General features: G+C 41.0%; 1 protein-coding gene across 1 annotated transcript in view; it reads right to left on the bottom strand.

Annotated features, from left to right (window-relative positions):
* Positions 1 to 799: 799 nt before the first annotated feature.
* Positions 800 to 16,551, bottom strand: part of PIWIL1 (piwi like RNA-mediated gene silencing 1) — a 28,892-nt gene continuing 13,140 nt past the window's right edge. Inside the window, exons 9-20 of the mRNA XM_007455448.1 lie at positions 14,920 to 15,046; positions 14,582 to 14,699; positions 12,592 to 12,706; positions 11,279 to 11,466; positions 10,838 to 10,910; positions 9,149 to 9,349; positions 8,934 to 9,037; positions 7,696 to 7,766; positions 7,382 to 7,535; positions 3,395 to 3,520; positions 1,073 to 1,220; positions 800 to 916 (exon numbers count right to left, since the gene is read on the bottom strand). Of these exons, the coding sequence (XP_007455510.1) occupies positions 800 to 916; positions 1,073 to 1,220; positions 3,395 to 3,520; positions 7,382 to 7,535; positions 7,696 to 7,766; positions 8,934 to 9,037; positions 9,149 to 9,349; positions 10,838 to 10,910; positions 11,279 to 11,466; positions 12,592 to 12,706; positions 14,582 to 14,699; positions 14,920 to 15,046 (1,542 nt within the window). The remainder of the gene's footprint in view (positions 917 to 1,072; positions 1,221 to 3,394; positions 3,521 to 7,381; positions 7,536 to 7,695; positions 7,767 to 8,933; positions 9,038 to 9,148; positions 9,350 to 10,837; positions 10,911 to 11,278; positions 11,467 to 12,591; positions 12,707 to 14,581; positions 14,700 to 14,919; positions 15,047 to 16,551) is intronic.

Here is a 16,551-nt window from a genome sequence, read left to right as displayed (position 1 = left end):
TTTTTGCGGTACGCGGGCCTCTCACTGCTGTGGCCTCTCCCGTTGCGGAGCACAGGCTCCGGACGCGCAGGCTCAGCAGCCATGGCTCACGGGCCCAGCCGCTCCGCAGCACGTGGGATCTTCCCGGACCGGGGCACGAAGCCGTGTCCGCTGCATCGGCAGGCGGACCCTCAACCACTGCGCCACCAGGGAAGCCCTCAACTATCTTCTTTTTTAACCCCCATAACACCTAGCCCCAAAAATGAAATAAAAATAAGCCTATTTCTCCACAGCCTCACACCTTTCCTATACCTTGTATAGGTTATTTAATGGCAGCTTCTTCTTTAAAATGAGATCATCAGACGCTCAAATAAAATCCTACCATACGACTGTACTGAGCCTCCACTTTATGCCTTTTGTCTCCTTTAAATTCAAAATAAATATTTCAAAAATAAGGTTAATATAGCCTTACAAGTAGGACTTGCTCACTCCTGAAAGCACTTTCAAGTAAATCCCAACTTTTCCAATACTTTAAGAGTCTGTTTATAATACAAAGCACCTTATCCACATTTTTTTTCAAAACAAAAAATGCTCACAACCTATTTATGAGAATCAAACAAGGTAAAATATAAAATCCTAATTTTTACCTATAAAATAAGTCAGTTAATAGCACTGTTAGAAATAAGACTCTAGATCTCCTAATTTCCTTCCCAAGTTTCACCTGGAAAGGTAACAGTTAAAAAATAAAAGCTTCAAAAAATCCCTAAGTTATAATTTCACAAAGAAAACAAACCGCTACATCTTGTCTTCTTCCTGTAGGTTAGAGGTAGTAAAGATGATTTGACAGTGACAGGCTGGGCTCTCTGTGAACGCTCTGGCCAACGAGGAAAGCCAGTTTGTGGGCATACTGGCAAGGGGCAGGAACACGGATGACGCCCTTCAGCGGGAAAAGAAAAGGTTCTGTTACTCTGAATCTAGCTCTCTAAACTGAAACCTCGGTATTAAACTGTAAAAGCCTTAGACAACATAGCAATTCCATTTTGAAAAGTGAATCTCATTGATGTGAATAAACATCGATTAAAAAAATACTTACTGGCCAGTTATAATAGATATGACATAGCTTGTAAGTTAACCTCTGTATGTGGTCTGGCTTCAGGCCACTGCTGTCATAGATGACGTTGTAATGTGTGGGAGCAACACTGCCACTTCTCACTGCCTGGCTCACGATAAAGAAATCATACCTGGGAATTACAAAAGAAATAAACACATGGGTGTAAGGCTCATCTTTTTGAAAGCTAAAATTAAGATGATTCAAGTTTCTTACAGTGAAAAGATCCGGTATACTAAAATGTGACCTAATCTTCTCAAAACATAATGTGCTTCCTTGAATTCAGAACTTGTTATTCATGAACCATTTTGGAATGCTTGTGTGTGAAAGAGGTTTAAGATACTACTATTATTTATATTTTTAAATATCTATCATTGATGCCTCGTGGCATTAACAAACGTTTGACACGGCTGCTAATTATGACGGTGCCACTGTACCGGGTCACTGTTTCCACTCCACATCTGAGCGAGATGACTGCGCAGCAACAGGCTCTAGAATCAAGAACCAAGTAGTGCAAACGTAAAGGAACATCAGGGTTTTTGTTTGTTTGTTTTGTTTTTTCATTTTTTTGGTACCAATTAAACATCAATCCAGAGATACTGTAATCTGACCTGATATAGTTATTAAGAAATTAATTTATTATGTCCATTGAAACTAGACAAATTTTAAAATCAGAATTGATCTACAACAGATTACTGTTATTTAGCAAAATGAGGGTTTCAGAAATGTTAAATGACTTGCCCAAAAGAACAGAGAAATCACAAAAGAGCTAGAATCAAAACCTCTGTTCCCAGTTTAAGCACGTTATTATCGTTCAAAGTGGACGTCTCCAAGTATTTGAGTAGTAACAGCAGCTGTTAAGTTTTAAAGAACATCTAGGGCTTCCCTGGTGGCGCAGTGGTTGAGAGTCCGCCTGCCGATGCAGGAGACGCAGGTTCGTGCCCCGGTCCGGGAAGATCCCACATACCGCGGAGCGGCTGGGCCCGTGAGCCGTGGCCGCTGAGCCTGCGGGTCCGGAGCCTGTGCTCCGCAACGGGAGAGGCCACGACAGTGAAGGGCCCGCGTACCGCAAAAAAAAAAAAAAAAAAAAAATCTAGTAAAAAGTAATCAAATTTTTTCATACTTTAAAGTTCAACTTGGATTTTACCCAAATTGTTAAAAAAAATTATGTCTTTAGGTCAATGTTACACCTGAGCTTTGGTTATCAGAGCAGTAGCAATGTTAGAAGTATCATGAGGTCACTGAATCATTAAAGAGAATCCTACAGGAAAGGAAATTGTAGTATCTTAGTTACTATCTTAGCCATTCTGTCTTCCTCCTTCAACGATTTTCCCCAACAGGTTAGAATCCTTCTGATAACTAACATCTGCCTGAGAGAAAGACACAATCCAAGATAATGCATCTTGAAATAAAAATTTCTATACATTGTCAGATAACAGGACTAAACAGAACTAAAATCTGTATTATCATTTGTCTACATAAATTTAGTACAGTGATGCCTCATTTACCTAAGGTTCATACAGGAGAAGCATTCCACATTTAAACTTTGCACCTAGGCTGACACTTTACCCTGATTAAAGTTGCCCTTTTTAAAAAGGGCTCCAAAAATTTATATATGAAGGAAGACAGAAGCATCACAGCTGTTCACTCTCATGAAGAGGGCGTTAATGTGGATTGACCAATGACTTGCCATCGTGAACATGACTTGCTGCCTTGTACTCCATTCCCCACAAAGGGGTTTTCGAGGAACCAAATTTCATGAGTTTACAGTTGAACCCTCGTGTGCTAATAAGACCATTACCGTGTGCCCCTGAATGTTCTAGCTGGCTTTCTTATGGCAGAGTGCAGCTCCCGGTTACATAAAAAGTGTTTGTTCAAAAGCCACTTTTCTACCTGCAACTGTGTTTCAGATGACACTTTCTGACCTGTGGATAACTAAGTGCATTACAGATCTAAAAATTTTGATTGGAAAATAACAATCTATGGATGAGGTTACATATGTAAAAAAAAAAAAAAAAAACGCAAAGGCAATCTAGAGCAGCTGTTCTTAAACTCAGGATGTATAATTAATACCACAAACAATAACCTGCTTCCCCCAGAGAGAAATGGCACAGAAACCTCTGTTCACCATTTCAGAGACTAAGTTAGTAAATCATGGGCATTATTAGATCACACTAATGAAAGACTCTAGTATTTATAAGAAATAAAGTATAAGAACTATCAAGTAAATGTGTTAAAGGTGATAAAGTACAGAGGCTATGCTAAAAAACAAAACAGAAACCAATCTTCATCTAATACAGAACTTACCATTCTGGTCTGGTAACCTCTACATCAATAACTGTTCCAGGAAGTGGATTTTGAGGTCTTCCTCCAGACTGAGCAAAAAATCTGGCGTTCACTCGTTTCTTCACCACAATGACCGTTAGTCTTGGGCTTAAGACGGTGATGAATGTAACTGCATTTAGTCAGTCATATTTTCAGGGCACTGAAGCATTCAAACATTCATACACTCCATTTAAAAGGAAACGCACATCCCTCTTGGGGCATACTAGCTATCCCAGTTGTGAAGGAAGATTCCATAACTTGTAAGCGCGTGGAGTTAGGGCCAGGAAAATACTGTGAGTAGAAAATAAAATGGCACATTTGGGCCCTGTGACTCAAGGTCATATAGATGTTTAATCATTAAACCAAGCACACGACATACCTGTCTCACGAAAATGTTAAACCCAGCATGTTTTTAAAGTTCACAGTTTGAAAGCCTTTTCGGTGGGCATTTTCTTCTATGTAGAAAGTAAGATATTAACTCTCAAATCTTTGACAGGTAAGCTCATTTGAGCAGTCTCAAAGTCTAACTTCCTGCCTTTCAAAATGACTGGCTGACAACATATCAGGGATCTCTGTCTCTCCCGGCTCAGCCACTCCTCAGCCTGCCACACAGCAGTACCAGAATACTGCCGTTTTCCCCCTCCCTCCCCAGCCCCATTCTGCAGGTGGTTTCCCATGTCAAGACTCTCCTGAGGGCAGCCCTGTAACTGCCAGTATGCATTCAGCCTGAATACCCTTTCTATCCATCTCTTAAAGGTTCATTTCAAATTCACTGTCTGACACAGTCACACTGTATACACACATCCATTTGGGAATAAATGAATTAGAACACGTTAAGCACTTAGATCGGTGCTGGCATGTAATAAACCTTGATAAATATTATGATTTTCAATACCTCAAGTTTCCTGTGCTCTTTTTCCAGCTAGAACATTAGTTCCTTAAGAGCATAAATATACTTTATTCTAAACCCTGGGAAGCAGAGGGCTTCACATGCAGTATGGACCTGGCTGGTAATGTTTGACTTGGGTAGGTAGTTCACAACACACTGTCTAGACTGATGGTCTGAAAGATCCCCAAATGGGAACTTCTGTTCAATCATAAACTTAATGTGCTCCTTCACGGTAGAAGTAACCAAATATACAAGGGGCAGGAAGGTGATTCTACTTAAGTAAATGGAAGAACGTTTTAGGAATATCACTATCTACCCATGTACAATACACCTCTCACTGCCCAGCTACAGCAGATCTGGATATAACAGAGCCACAGTCTCAGGAATCAAAAGACAAAGTGGGGCTTCCCTGGTGGCGCAGTGGTTGAGAATCCGCCTGCCAATGCAGGGGACACGGGTTCGAGCCCTGCTCTGGGAAGATCCCACATGCCGCGGAGCAACTAAGCCCGTGCGCCACAACTACTGAGCCTTCGCTCTAGAGCCCGTGAGCCACAACTACTGAAGCCCACGTGCCTGGAGCCCATGCTCCGCAACAAGAGAAGCCACTGCAATGAGAAGCCCACGCACCACAGCGAAAAGTAGCCCCCGCTCGCCGCAACTAGAGAAAGCCCGTGAGCAGCAACGAAGACCCAACGCAGCCAAAAAAAAAAAGACAGAGTGGATTTTAGTCCTCTGATATCACAAGAAATGATTTAGCAAATGTGGTGACATAAAGACAAGTCACAAGTATACTAAAGTGACTCTTTGATTTGTTCTTATACCAAACATTCTAAATCAACTAATCCATGACGCATCTTTATAAAAAGTTAACATCAACATTTCAATTAAAAAACAAATAGGATAAAACAAAAAGGATAAAAAACAAAAAGGATAACTACAAACATTACAGTCCAAATGCTGCATTTCTCCAAAGTGAGGAATAATTCTTGGATATTGTTTTACTTTACAGGCAACTCCAAACTTGTTTCCAGATGTGTTACCTGCTATTAGTTGAGTGCTTACTGGGTGCTGTGTGAAGTACATTCAACACTCTTGACTTATTCCTTTCATCAACCTTGGTTAAGTTGCCTCCCCTGTTTCACAGATGAAGGCAAAGCTGGGATTAGCCCGACTCTGATTTTAAGGTATATGGCTCCTGATCACTGATCTCTGCAGCCGCCAAACAACGGCACGATTCACAACGTGAAATCTACTTCATGCAATGGTCTGTTATACACTAGTCCAAGCAATCAATCTAAATCCTCCTTCCCCGCAACATGTGTTCCTATTCGCTAAAGGGAAGCTGAGCAGGAAATCCCACCAGCCTCCTCAGGCCCAGTTCCACCCCCTTGTACAGGAGGACGCTGTTCACAGATGCTCACTTGTAGGGCTAGAGTCTCCTCTTTGAGAACTATTTCTGCCAGTCCTTCTGGGACCCAACCCAAAGGGCTCAAAAGACTCAAAGAACCAGAGATGCAGGGACAACAGCGTTACGTTCCCAGTATCCCAAATATTCAGCCTAAGGAAATAAGATGAACTTGCACTATTACCTCTACTCTTCACTTCTTGAAATTTTCTTTTTCTCTAGATATGAGGAAAAAAAGCAGCTACGACTAGAAAATTCTGAGGGCTAAAGTAGTAAACAACTAAAAAACAACCTAAGAAAGCAGCAGTCCATCTGAGCCCTTCCTCTACTCCCTTCCACCACATCACCCGTCCCTGTAAGGACAGAAAATCTAAGGGAAAAAACACAAGTTAAGGCTTACAGAACTTCAAAAACCAAAATAAAATAAATACCATTATTTTAATGAGAAAATACAAGCACTAGGAATTTTAAGAGGACAGGAAAGAACATTAACCTTCGTTTACAAAATATTAAAAAACGCCTAGTAGCATTTTAATCTGAAACACAATTACTTCAAAAGAAATAAAAAACACCCCCGACATGCTCTGAGAACTTGCTGGCATAATTATCTCATCTTAAGAAATGTGTAGAATCAACACTTAGAAGGGGTCTTTCAGAATTTGGCCAAAGAAGACTTGGAAGCACTCTCCAATTTAGCTAGAAATAAGCTCTTACTGCTCATCCCATGGGCCTATAAATTACAGCGAGCCCAAGTACAGTCAAATGACTTTCAGAATCCCTCATTTTTTATAATGATAACAAATACCGGCTGAAAAAGTCTGGCAAAAATAATCAGTGTTTAAATATGCACGTGCAAGCACATATAAACAGGTCTCCTGGATTTTCTAAGTATCCTTAAAAATCAAATCCACAAATCTTTTAATACATTATGCGCTAAGCTCTTACTAAACAGTCCCTGATCTGGACTTCCTTACAATCTGATAAAGAAAACAGCAAAAGTTAAACAACGTAACTTATTAAAACAGCTATCTTGAGATGGTATGCAATTTACTGCCAAACAGCACGAGCAATGACCTCTGTAGGAGAGCAGAGGAAGGCGAAACCCAGTACAGCTTTCAAAGGAGGACGCGGGCAGCGTCCAGTTACGAGGAGCACTAAGTGCCCTGGGTTCTGCAGACCGCCTGACAGGTCGAAGCAGAACCATCTCCCCTATGACACCAAACACACGCCAAACATCCTACCCACCAAGCGCCAGTCCAGCCGAGTTCACAGAGAAATCAAACGAGTATTTACGGTACAATGAGGTAGAAAAAAAAGTTAAGCCTATCTGGAATACATATTCCAATAACCAATTGTGTGGATGCCTACGGGTGTGCTGGGATAATCAGACCCTCGTACTTCAAGGCTCTAGGAGAGAAAAGGCGGCAGCAGACGATCGGTAAAGGCATCTCCATGCGTCATTCCTTGAAGGAGCTCCCACTCTACATTTCCAGCCTGCCCCTCCTCCACGAAAAATTCTCCACAAGACACCCCCCCAACCCAAACCTCTTCCATTACCTCAAGCCTGAACGCACCTGTAAGGTTAGATTCTCACCGGTTCACCCCGTGACATTATTTTCAAAGATACAGAAGTGTAATTTTATAAAGAGAAAATGATTACATTTCGCATGCTTACTTGTAACCTCTACCAACGGATCTCAGGCAATCCAGAAACTGTGGCACTTCATAGTTCACCAATGTCTTAAGTTGACCGTCTCCTACGCCATCCCGATACACGATAATTCGACTAGGCATGTATTCATTGCAGCTATTCCAAGCCCTCAGAGCGGCTGAAAGAAAGCCAGACAAGTGTTAACTACATTAACACAGAACAAAAATGTGCTTCTACCAAATTCTGGCCACAGGATTTTATCAGAAACATAGCTTTAAAGACAATTTCCTGAAGACTCTAATTCACAGGGCAGACAGAAACCACAACAGGAGACTCACCTTGCAAGCAGACTTTGAGCCCATCTACTAGCTCTTGCCCTCTATCTTGAAATACACAGCGAGAGAACCAGCTATTCAGAGAAAAAACATGGCCGTGGTGAGAATGCAACTGTCTAGAAGTTTTTCACTTTTGAATCATTCTATATGTTACCCTTAGCCATTCACGTTCTTTAACTTCCTTTTTGAAATCTTAAGCAGAAGGGTTACAAGATACAGGAAATCTTCATAAAGCTTTCTTTCATTATAAATCAGTCCCATAATTCCATCACTGAGAAGAAAATAAAATTTAAGCCAGAGATGCCTCCTAGATTTACACCTCAAAACACACAGAACAGGCTTCCCTGGTGGCACAGTGGTTGAGAATCTGCCTGCCAATGCAGGGGACACGGGTTCGAGCCCTGGTCTGGGAAGAACCCACATGCCGCGGAGCAACTAGGCCCGTGCGCCACAACTACTGAGCCTGCGCGTCTGGAGCCTGTGCTCCGCAACAAGAGAGGCCACGATAGTGAGAGGCCCGCACACCGCGATGAAGAGTGGCCCCTGCTTGCCACAACTAGAGAAAGCCCTCGCACAGAAATGAAGACCCAACACAGCCAAAAATAAATAAATAAACAAATGTGGGATTTAAACAAAAAAAGAATATTATAAAAAAACACACACACAGAAGCACACTCTTACTACTATACTCTTGATAAAAGATACTTTTCTAAAAGATAAAACACCTTGAAATATGCCCATTCGTAACGCTAACACATCAATGCTTCAATTTTCATTCTTCCTATTCTTGGTAATTCTATTAGTTCTAAGAAAAGCACTGAAAAATAATTTCACTATGTTGAAATACAAGTGACTGGGTAAACTCAAGTGGGTTTTCCAAAATAAAGTTAACGTGACAACTAGAAATTACATTCAGTGGTCAATAAAATTATTAAAGAAGTTTTTAGAGACAGTCACATTTAAAGAGATGCATCCTCCCCACAAATACAAATAATAAAATAACCTGAAACGCAATCTGACCGCTACATCAGGTTAAGGGCCAGTGAAGGACATTAAAAATGGCAGGGTAGCTAATAACCGGTTTCCTTTTCTAACTTTTCTCTTTTACTGGATCTAACGTAAGAGAAATCAAGGTAAAGAATTAACACGACCCCTGTCCTCCCCAGACACCGGCCCCTAGACTCGTGGGCTGTGTTGCGTATGTCTAGCAGTTAATCTGCGGCTACCCAGAGCCCACTCACCGGGTCATCCCTTCATTGATGCTTGCTACAAAGCCTGCAATTGACCTCCGTCCAGCTGTGGTGTCATGGTAACAATCAATGCCAACTATCATGGCTAGCTTTAGCTTCAACAAAAACATCGTAATGTTAGATACAACAGTACCAGCAGTATTCTAAAAATCCATTTTTCTTAAATAACAATGAAAACTTCTGTCCACCAGTTAAATCAAGCTTACAGGCATATCAACCCTCCAGAGCGCTCCTCCCATCTTGCAGCTCATCTGCAGGGCGATCTTCGTAGCAATGGCCATGACAGTCTGTGGTCTGCCTAAGGTTCGGGCCACCACACACTGACTTGGAGTAGGGCAATCTGTACATAAGTATTTTTTAATAGCATCATATTTGTCCTTCCGACTGCTTGACAACAGACAAACAACCTAAAAATGAACAAAACGCCCTCATTACAAAGAATTAGGAAACTGATAATTAAGTTCAAGGAAGAAGACAGGAAACCAAACCCACAAGATCATTTACTTTACTATTCATCTCTGCCATGTAGCTAGTAAGTATGACATTAACCTTTAGCTAACGCTCATTACATTCAACTAGGTAATAGATACTAATAAAGAAAGCATGTTAAGCAAATAATTCAAAACTTGAGAACTTAGTTAAAAATGCTCCATTGCCAGCTTGGAATACTTCAGAGGTAGGGAATAGGGCAAAACTAGTTAGTGATAACCTATAGGTGTTGTGACAAATAAAAGATTTTCTAAAATGCTCACAATTTTCTTACTCATGACCCACCTAGAATCACGGCTTTTAAACTTTTAAAGCTCTGGCTTGAGAATATGATCAAACTATGAAATCTCCTAGGAAGCCCGTGGGCACTGCTGCTGGGGAAGCTGAAGTACCTGGTCTAAGCAGGCCCCTGCCCCAAATGGGAAGATGTTAGTCAAAGGGCACAAACTTCCAGCTAAAAGCTAAGTTCTGAGGATCTACTGTCCAGCATGGTGATCACAGTTAACAGTACTGTATTATATGCTTGAAGGTTGCTAAGAAAGTGGATCTTGACTGTTATCACCACATACACAAAAAGAACTGTAATTATGTGAGGTGATGGAGGTGTTAACTAACCCTGTGTGGTCATCATTTCACAATACTACACGTAACAAGTCATCACACTGTACACTTAAAACTCACACAATGTTACATGTCAAGTACATCGAAAATCAACCAACCAACCAACCAAGCCACCCACACCTGCCCAAATTCTGAGGATTCAAGTTTAAGTTTTGGAGCTGAATCCAGCTCTTTAACTCATTGCTGTGTTCTCCAATTTATACTCTCAGATTCTTATCTTTCTTTCCATGGCCCCCAATAAAATCATTTTCCTACCCTAGGTGTCTCTATTATTCCAGACAACCTGACAGTAATTTGCCTGTGGCATTTAAGTATGAGATAAAGGACTAAAAGGAATGCATTAGAAGAAGCCAATTCATTTCTTGGGTTTAAAGCAACACAGATATGCTGTTTATCATTAAATTTGTCTTTGCCACCTCATTCTTTATACTTAAGTGTAACTACAGGTACCCTAACTATACTGTGTGTGCTGAACAGCTAGGTACTGTTTTTTACTCTTGTGCCTTTTCTCCCCCCAGATTTTCTAGAATAATTGAAGCGTCTGAGTCCCGGTAAATTCAAGATGGCTTTGCTGTTCTCCACCCCCTGCTCACTGTTCACAGTGCAGAACAACAAGCTCCTAGGTGCACAAGTAGAGCCGCATTAACTCAGCTATCTTAGGTCAAGCACGTATTTCGTGACCGGTTTGGGAACCTAATTATCACATTTACAACAATGGACTCAAGTTCTAAGATTTACAACAACTGATTCCAGGTCAACTGCCTCCACATCAAGTAGCTACTTACTATCTGGGTATCTGATGTGACCTTCTGCTGTAAGACTCTTAAATAGGCTTCCGTTCTATCATCCACTTCAATCCTAGAATGGAAATACGTGATCCAACATTCAGAAAAAGGAACAAAAACTGTACTGTGTGGTAAAAGGTTCCTACAGATTATAACACACAAAACACTTCTGTATAAAACGTGAAATAAAACACCAGGTGCAGCCATGCAGTCAAAAGGCTGCTTCTAACTCGCAGCAGCACGAGTCTGAGCGATAGTCCAGCCTGTCCTCCCTCCACCCTTCGTGACTCAGATACATTTCTGCATCCACCTTACAGGGAACTGTATCAGACCTTTAAGATCATCTCATGTTTTTGATAGTTTTATTAACAGTTTGAGTTCCCACACCCTCCAAATGACTGCTAATCAATTTTCAGAGTAGAAATGACTTGATAAACTTACATTACTGCTTTCTTCATTTGTATGCCCATGGCTGGTGTAACTTTAAATAGATTTTGTATCAACGCATTGGCTGCTTCATAATTTCTTCGAGTATAGATCAATAGCCAGTTATCTAGTGGCTTAACACTAATTAATGGTACACCTCTTGTTTCCTTTGACCAATCTGCAAACTGTGGACTGTAATCAAACTAGAAGAAAGTTCAGAGACACTGTAAATTCCATTGTAAGTTCTCGGTGATAAAGCCAGAAAGTCTTCAATAATTCTACCATGGCATATTCTAAACCTCAGAGTACTGCTCTTAAATTTGAACTGCAGTGACAGATGAAATGCCCTTAGTGAGGGGAAAAAAGATATAAAAATGTATCCAAAGGGTTATGTCAATTTTATTTAAAATACATTCATATTAACAGCTGCCACTCAAGTGCCTACCTGCCTGCACCAACTACTCTAAGTATCTCAAGCTGCGGTCTTCTTAATCTTTCTAAACTCTTACAAGGATAAGTGTTATTTCCCTCATGATAAAGATATAAAAAAATAAGGCCTTATAAGTTAAGCAACTTTATGACCGAGGTGTCAGATACTGAAAGGAAGCTGTGAAAACATCTGACGGCAAGGCAGAAAGCTAACAGACTCAAAGCACAGTGACCCTAGAAATGTTTACCATAGAGGAAAAAACCCAGTGCTTTTTACATGTCCTACTCACCTCCGCACCAACCCTTACACAGCAATATATATTAACTACAAAGGGTAATAAAAACAATTGCAATTAAAGTATTAAGCTACATGATTAGGTTGTTATTCATAGAACATTTAGAAGACAGAAGAGCACAGCTTTTTACAATTTTGGTACTTGTAGCGCTTCAGTTACACAAAAACATATGTTTTGAATACTTGCTTTCCTTTTCTGAAGACAGAATATAAAAGACATCACGATATTTAATGTAGATCCCTAACAAAGAAGCGGTCCATGCAAAAATGAAGCCAAATAAATTGGGAGCTTTCCCTGTAAAAGATCACTTTAGTGGCAGACGAAACACCAACCCATTCAGATACTTAGACTTCTACTGTACCTTAATTTAAGTAACTTAGCTCATTTTAAAAAGTTAAGCCATCTTTTCGCTAAGTCTCACGGACGACGGCCTGAGGACCAAGCTGCAGGCTTCGCCCCCTCTGCGCTCACATCAGTGGACAGTGGAGGTGCTGGGGGAGGGGAGGGCTGCCTGGCATGGAACTAGGGTAATGTACCCCTGCTCGCTCTGCTGGGAGTCCAACCCAAATCTGATTGGACGGACAACTTTAAGAACTGCCTTACTGTTCTTCCACCTTGATAGATCTTTTCTGCTTGCAGAATTCTTCCCGAGAAGGTCAGTAAGTTGGAGTCGAAGCTCAGACCCCAGTCTCGAAGCTCCCTCTGCACGTTATCATCTCTGTGAATTGAACATATTTACATATGCCGCTAAGTGTAAAGAGACAGAACGAAAACTAGCGCACACATGCAAAAAGAGACCCGCTGCAACCTACAACAGATTTCTCTCAGGACTAAAACCCCGCCGAGAATGCTAGGAAACCCAGACGTACAATCTATTTTTCTCTCATCCCAGCTATGTTTCCCTTCATGATAGCCTCTTCAATAAGTGGTGCTGGGAAAACTGGACAGGTACATATAAAAGTATGAGATTAGATCACTCCCTAACACCATACACAAAAATAAGCTCAAAATGGATTAAAGACCTAAATGTAAGGCCAGAAACTATCAAACTCTTAGAGGAAAACATAGGCAGAACACTCTATGACATAAATCACAGCAAGATCCTTCTTGACCCATCTCCTAGAGTAATGGAGATAAAAACAAAAATAAACAAATGGGACCTAATGAAACTTCAAAGCTTTTGCACAGCAAAGGAAACCATAAACAAGACCAAAAGACAGCCCTCAGAATGGGAGAAAATATTTGCAAATGAATCAACTGACAAAGGATTAATCTCTAAAATTTACAGGCAGCTCATGCAGCTCAATAACAAAAAAATAAACAACCCAATCCAAAAATGGGCAGAAGACCTAAATAGACATTTCTCCAAAGAAGATATACAGACTGCCAACAAACACATGAAAGAATGCTCAACATCATTAATCATTAGAGAAATGCAAATCAAAACTACAATGAGATATCATCTCACACCAGTCAGAATGGCCATCATCAAAAAATCTAGAAACAATAAATGCTGGAGAGGGTGTGGAGAAAAGGGAACACTCTTGCACTGCTGGTGGGAATGTGAATTGGTTCAGCCACTATGGAGAACAGTATGGAGGTTCCTTAAAAAACTACAAATAGAACTACCATATGACCCAGCAATCCCACTACTAGGTATATACCCTGAGGAAACCAGAATTCAGAAAGAGTCATGTACCAAAATGTTCATTGCAGCTCTATTTACAATAGCCCGGAGATGGAAACAACCTAAGTGCCCGTCGTCGGATGAATGGATAAAGAAGATGTGGCACATATATACAATGGAATATTACTCAGCCATAAAAAGAAACGAAATTGAGCTATTTGTAATGAGGTGGATAGATCTAGAGTCTGTCATACCGGGTTCGACCCCTGGTCGGGGAACTAGATCCCACATGCATGCCACAACTAAGAGTCTGCATGCTGCAACAAGAGTCCACATGCCGCAACTACAGATCCCGTGTGCCACAACTAAATGTGCCACAACGAAGCTCCCTCGCACTGCAACTAAGACCTGACGCTAAGACCCGACACTAAGCTCCCTCGCACTGCAACTAAGACCCGACGCAGCCAAAATAAATGTTTTTTAAGAAGAGGATAGGGAGGGTGGGAGGGAGGGAGACAAAGAGGGAAGAGATATGGGAACATATGTATATGTATAACTGACTCACTCTGTTATAAAGCAGAAACTAACACACCATTGTAAAGCAATTATACCCCAATAAAGATGTTAAAAAAATAAAATAAAATAAATAAAATAAAATTCCTGATGCCCAAACTATCTCCTCCTCAAAGTAAACAAAATGTTATAACAAAGAGAAAAACACAGACTTGTCCCAAACAATTTTGCTTTCTATTCTATTCTTTTTCTAACAGAAGAATTAGAAATACCACAGGCTACAAGGTTTAATTATTCCCTGACAAACAGCAGCCTCACTTAGAAAGATGAAGAACCCACCCTGAATACTGCAAATACAAAGCGAAACCAAGTTACCTTCTGTCACTCCTCCAAACCCACGTAAAATCAAGAACTGAACAGATGCCGTACCCCAGTGGAGCAGAGATGACTTACTTATGAATGTAGTCAATCAGTCTTCCTACTTCACGCTGCCTTTGTTCTGGAGTTAGTCTTGTATGAACAGCCAAGTCTTTCATCACATTAAAATCATTACGCATTTTATCAGTTAGACCTTTAAACAAAATGTTTAAAGGGATACGGTTAAAGAAACAAGAATCATGTCTAAGTATCTGGAGTGTCAGGTGGTGGTGAGTGAAAGAATTCTGAGGAGACAAAGCAGCTTTAAGGCTTTTGAGGGGACGGAGGGTGTGAAGGAATGTTTACTGACTTCTAGAACAGACGGGGAAAATAAGCTTCGTGGTTTCATTCCAGTAAAGAAAAGTCAGCAGTACCTGTGAGGTAGCAGAGCTCAGGGATAAGCATCGCAGGGCCTGGTGATGTGCCTCCAGGGCCTCTCGTTCTCTTCGGCTGACTGACCAAAACTGGTTGCTTCAAGTCGGTGATTTCTTGGTTATATTGCTATTCAAGGGAAGAAAGTATCACTGTTCACAGTAAATGCCTTTAGTCACACGTCATTTTGTAATGGACATTAAAAGTTTTTTTTTTTTTAATTAAGAACTGATGCCAACAGCAAGGCTAGTATCAGTTTCCAAGTATAAAAACTGTCTTTTTAATCCTACTAAACCAGGTTGTGATTTATATGCTCTGCTGAGTACCTCATCTTTTCTCCTAAAAACTTAGATGGTCAAAGACAGTAAGGCTCTAAGTTTGGACTTTCAGTCACAGTTCTATTTACCTCATGTTTTGACTTCTTGGTTTAGAAACAGCAGTCTGTGAACTCCAAGTCTTCACCACAGTGTAATTCCTTTAAAACTACTCTTATTATAGTGAGGATTAGCTTGTGAAAGTCGCCTCACTATAAGAATAAATGGTGGAAGGAGGGGGTTTGCACACTACGGGACATTTTTAATTAGGGAAAGTTTCTCCTTTGAAGCTGAACTTCCATTTAGTGGTATTAAGATTCCCCACATGTAATCACTATCTAGGGTAAGTTTTTACAACCCGTAAAGAGACCAAAAATGTTGACGCTTAGTATCTAACGAACGTGCGAGACCGGCTCTCCGGCCTCCAGTTGAGCTCTGCAATTCGAGACCGCGCAGACTTCTCACAAGTTATCTTCCCTAGAGCTCCTGGCCCTGTGTCTTAAAGACCCTGTTTCCATCATCTCTTGTATCCTCCCCTACCATCTTTTACTAACCTGGTTAATTTAGTTCTAACTTTTTATCTTTAAAACAACCACATCTCCACTAAGCATACAGGACAGTAATACCATCATGGCCGTTTCATGCGTCCCGGTCTCTCAAGAGACTGCGGCACCTGCCCGCTCCTTACTCCTATCGTACAGTCGAGGTCCTGGCCGTCCATCATCATGGATTAAGAGACCATGAACCCTAGCTTGTGCCCGCTCCTTATTCCTATCGTACAGTCGAGGTCCTGGCCGTCCATCACCATGGATTAAGAGACCATGAATCCTAGCTTGTGCCCGTTCCTTACTCCTATCGTACAGTCGAGGTCCTGGCCGTCCATCACCATGGATTAAGAGACCATGAATCCTAGCTTGTGCCCGTTCCTTACCCCTATCGTACAGTCGAGGTCCTGGCCGTCCATCATCATGGATTAAGAGACCTTGAATCCTAGCTTGTCACTGACTTTGTCCTACATTCAACTCTTTATCAACCACCCACAGAAACGCTTTCACTTCAGACAAGAGAATTCCAAGTAGAACATGCATATCTGACCTCTGCTTCATTTATCTATACTACTTATTTATCGCACTACTTTATTACGGGTCTATTAACAGTCAGCCTGCTTACACGTCATTCACTTGGGTACATACACAGGAAGAAACGTGATAGTAACTTCAGAAATGTTCCTCTTCTCTGCTTCACCAAAGGGCTTTCAAAGCAGTTCTTAATTACAGAGCTGTGGGATTTCCCGCCAGTTCTTTTAACATTTTTCCCTAC

Source organism: Lipotes vexillifer, unplaced genomic scaffold, assembly GCF_000442215.2.
Source record: "Lipotes vexillifer unplaced genomic scaffold, Lipotes_vexillifer_v1.1 scaffold671, whole genome shotgun sequence".
Taxonomy (NCBI): domain Eukaryota; kingdom Metazoa; phylum Chordata; class Mammalia; order Artiodactyla; family Lipotidae; genus Lipotes; species Lipotes vexillifer.
This window is presented reverse-complemented; position numbering and strand designations above follow the sequence as displayed.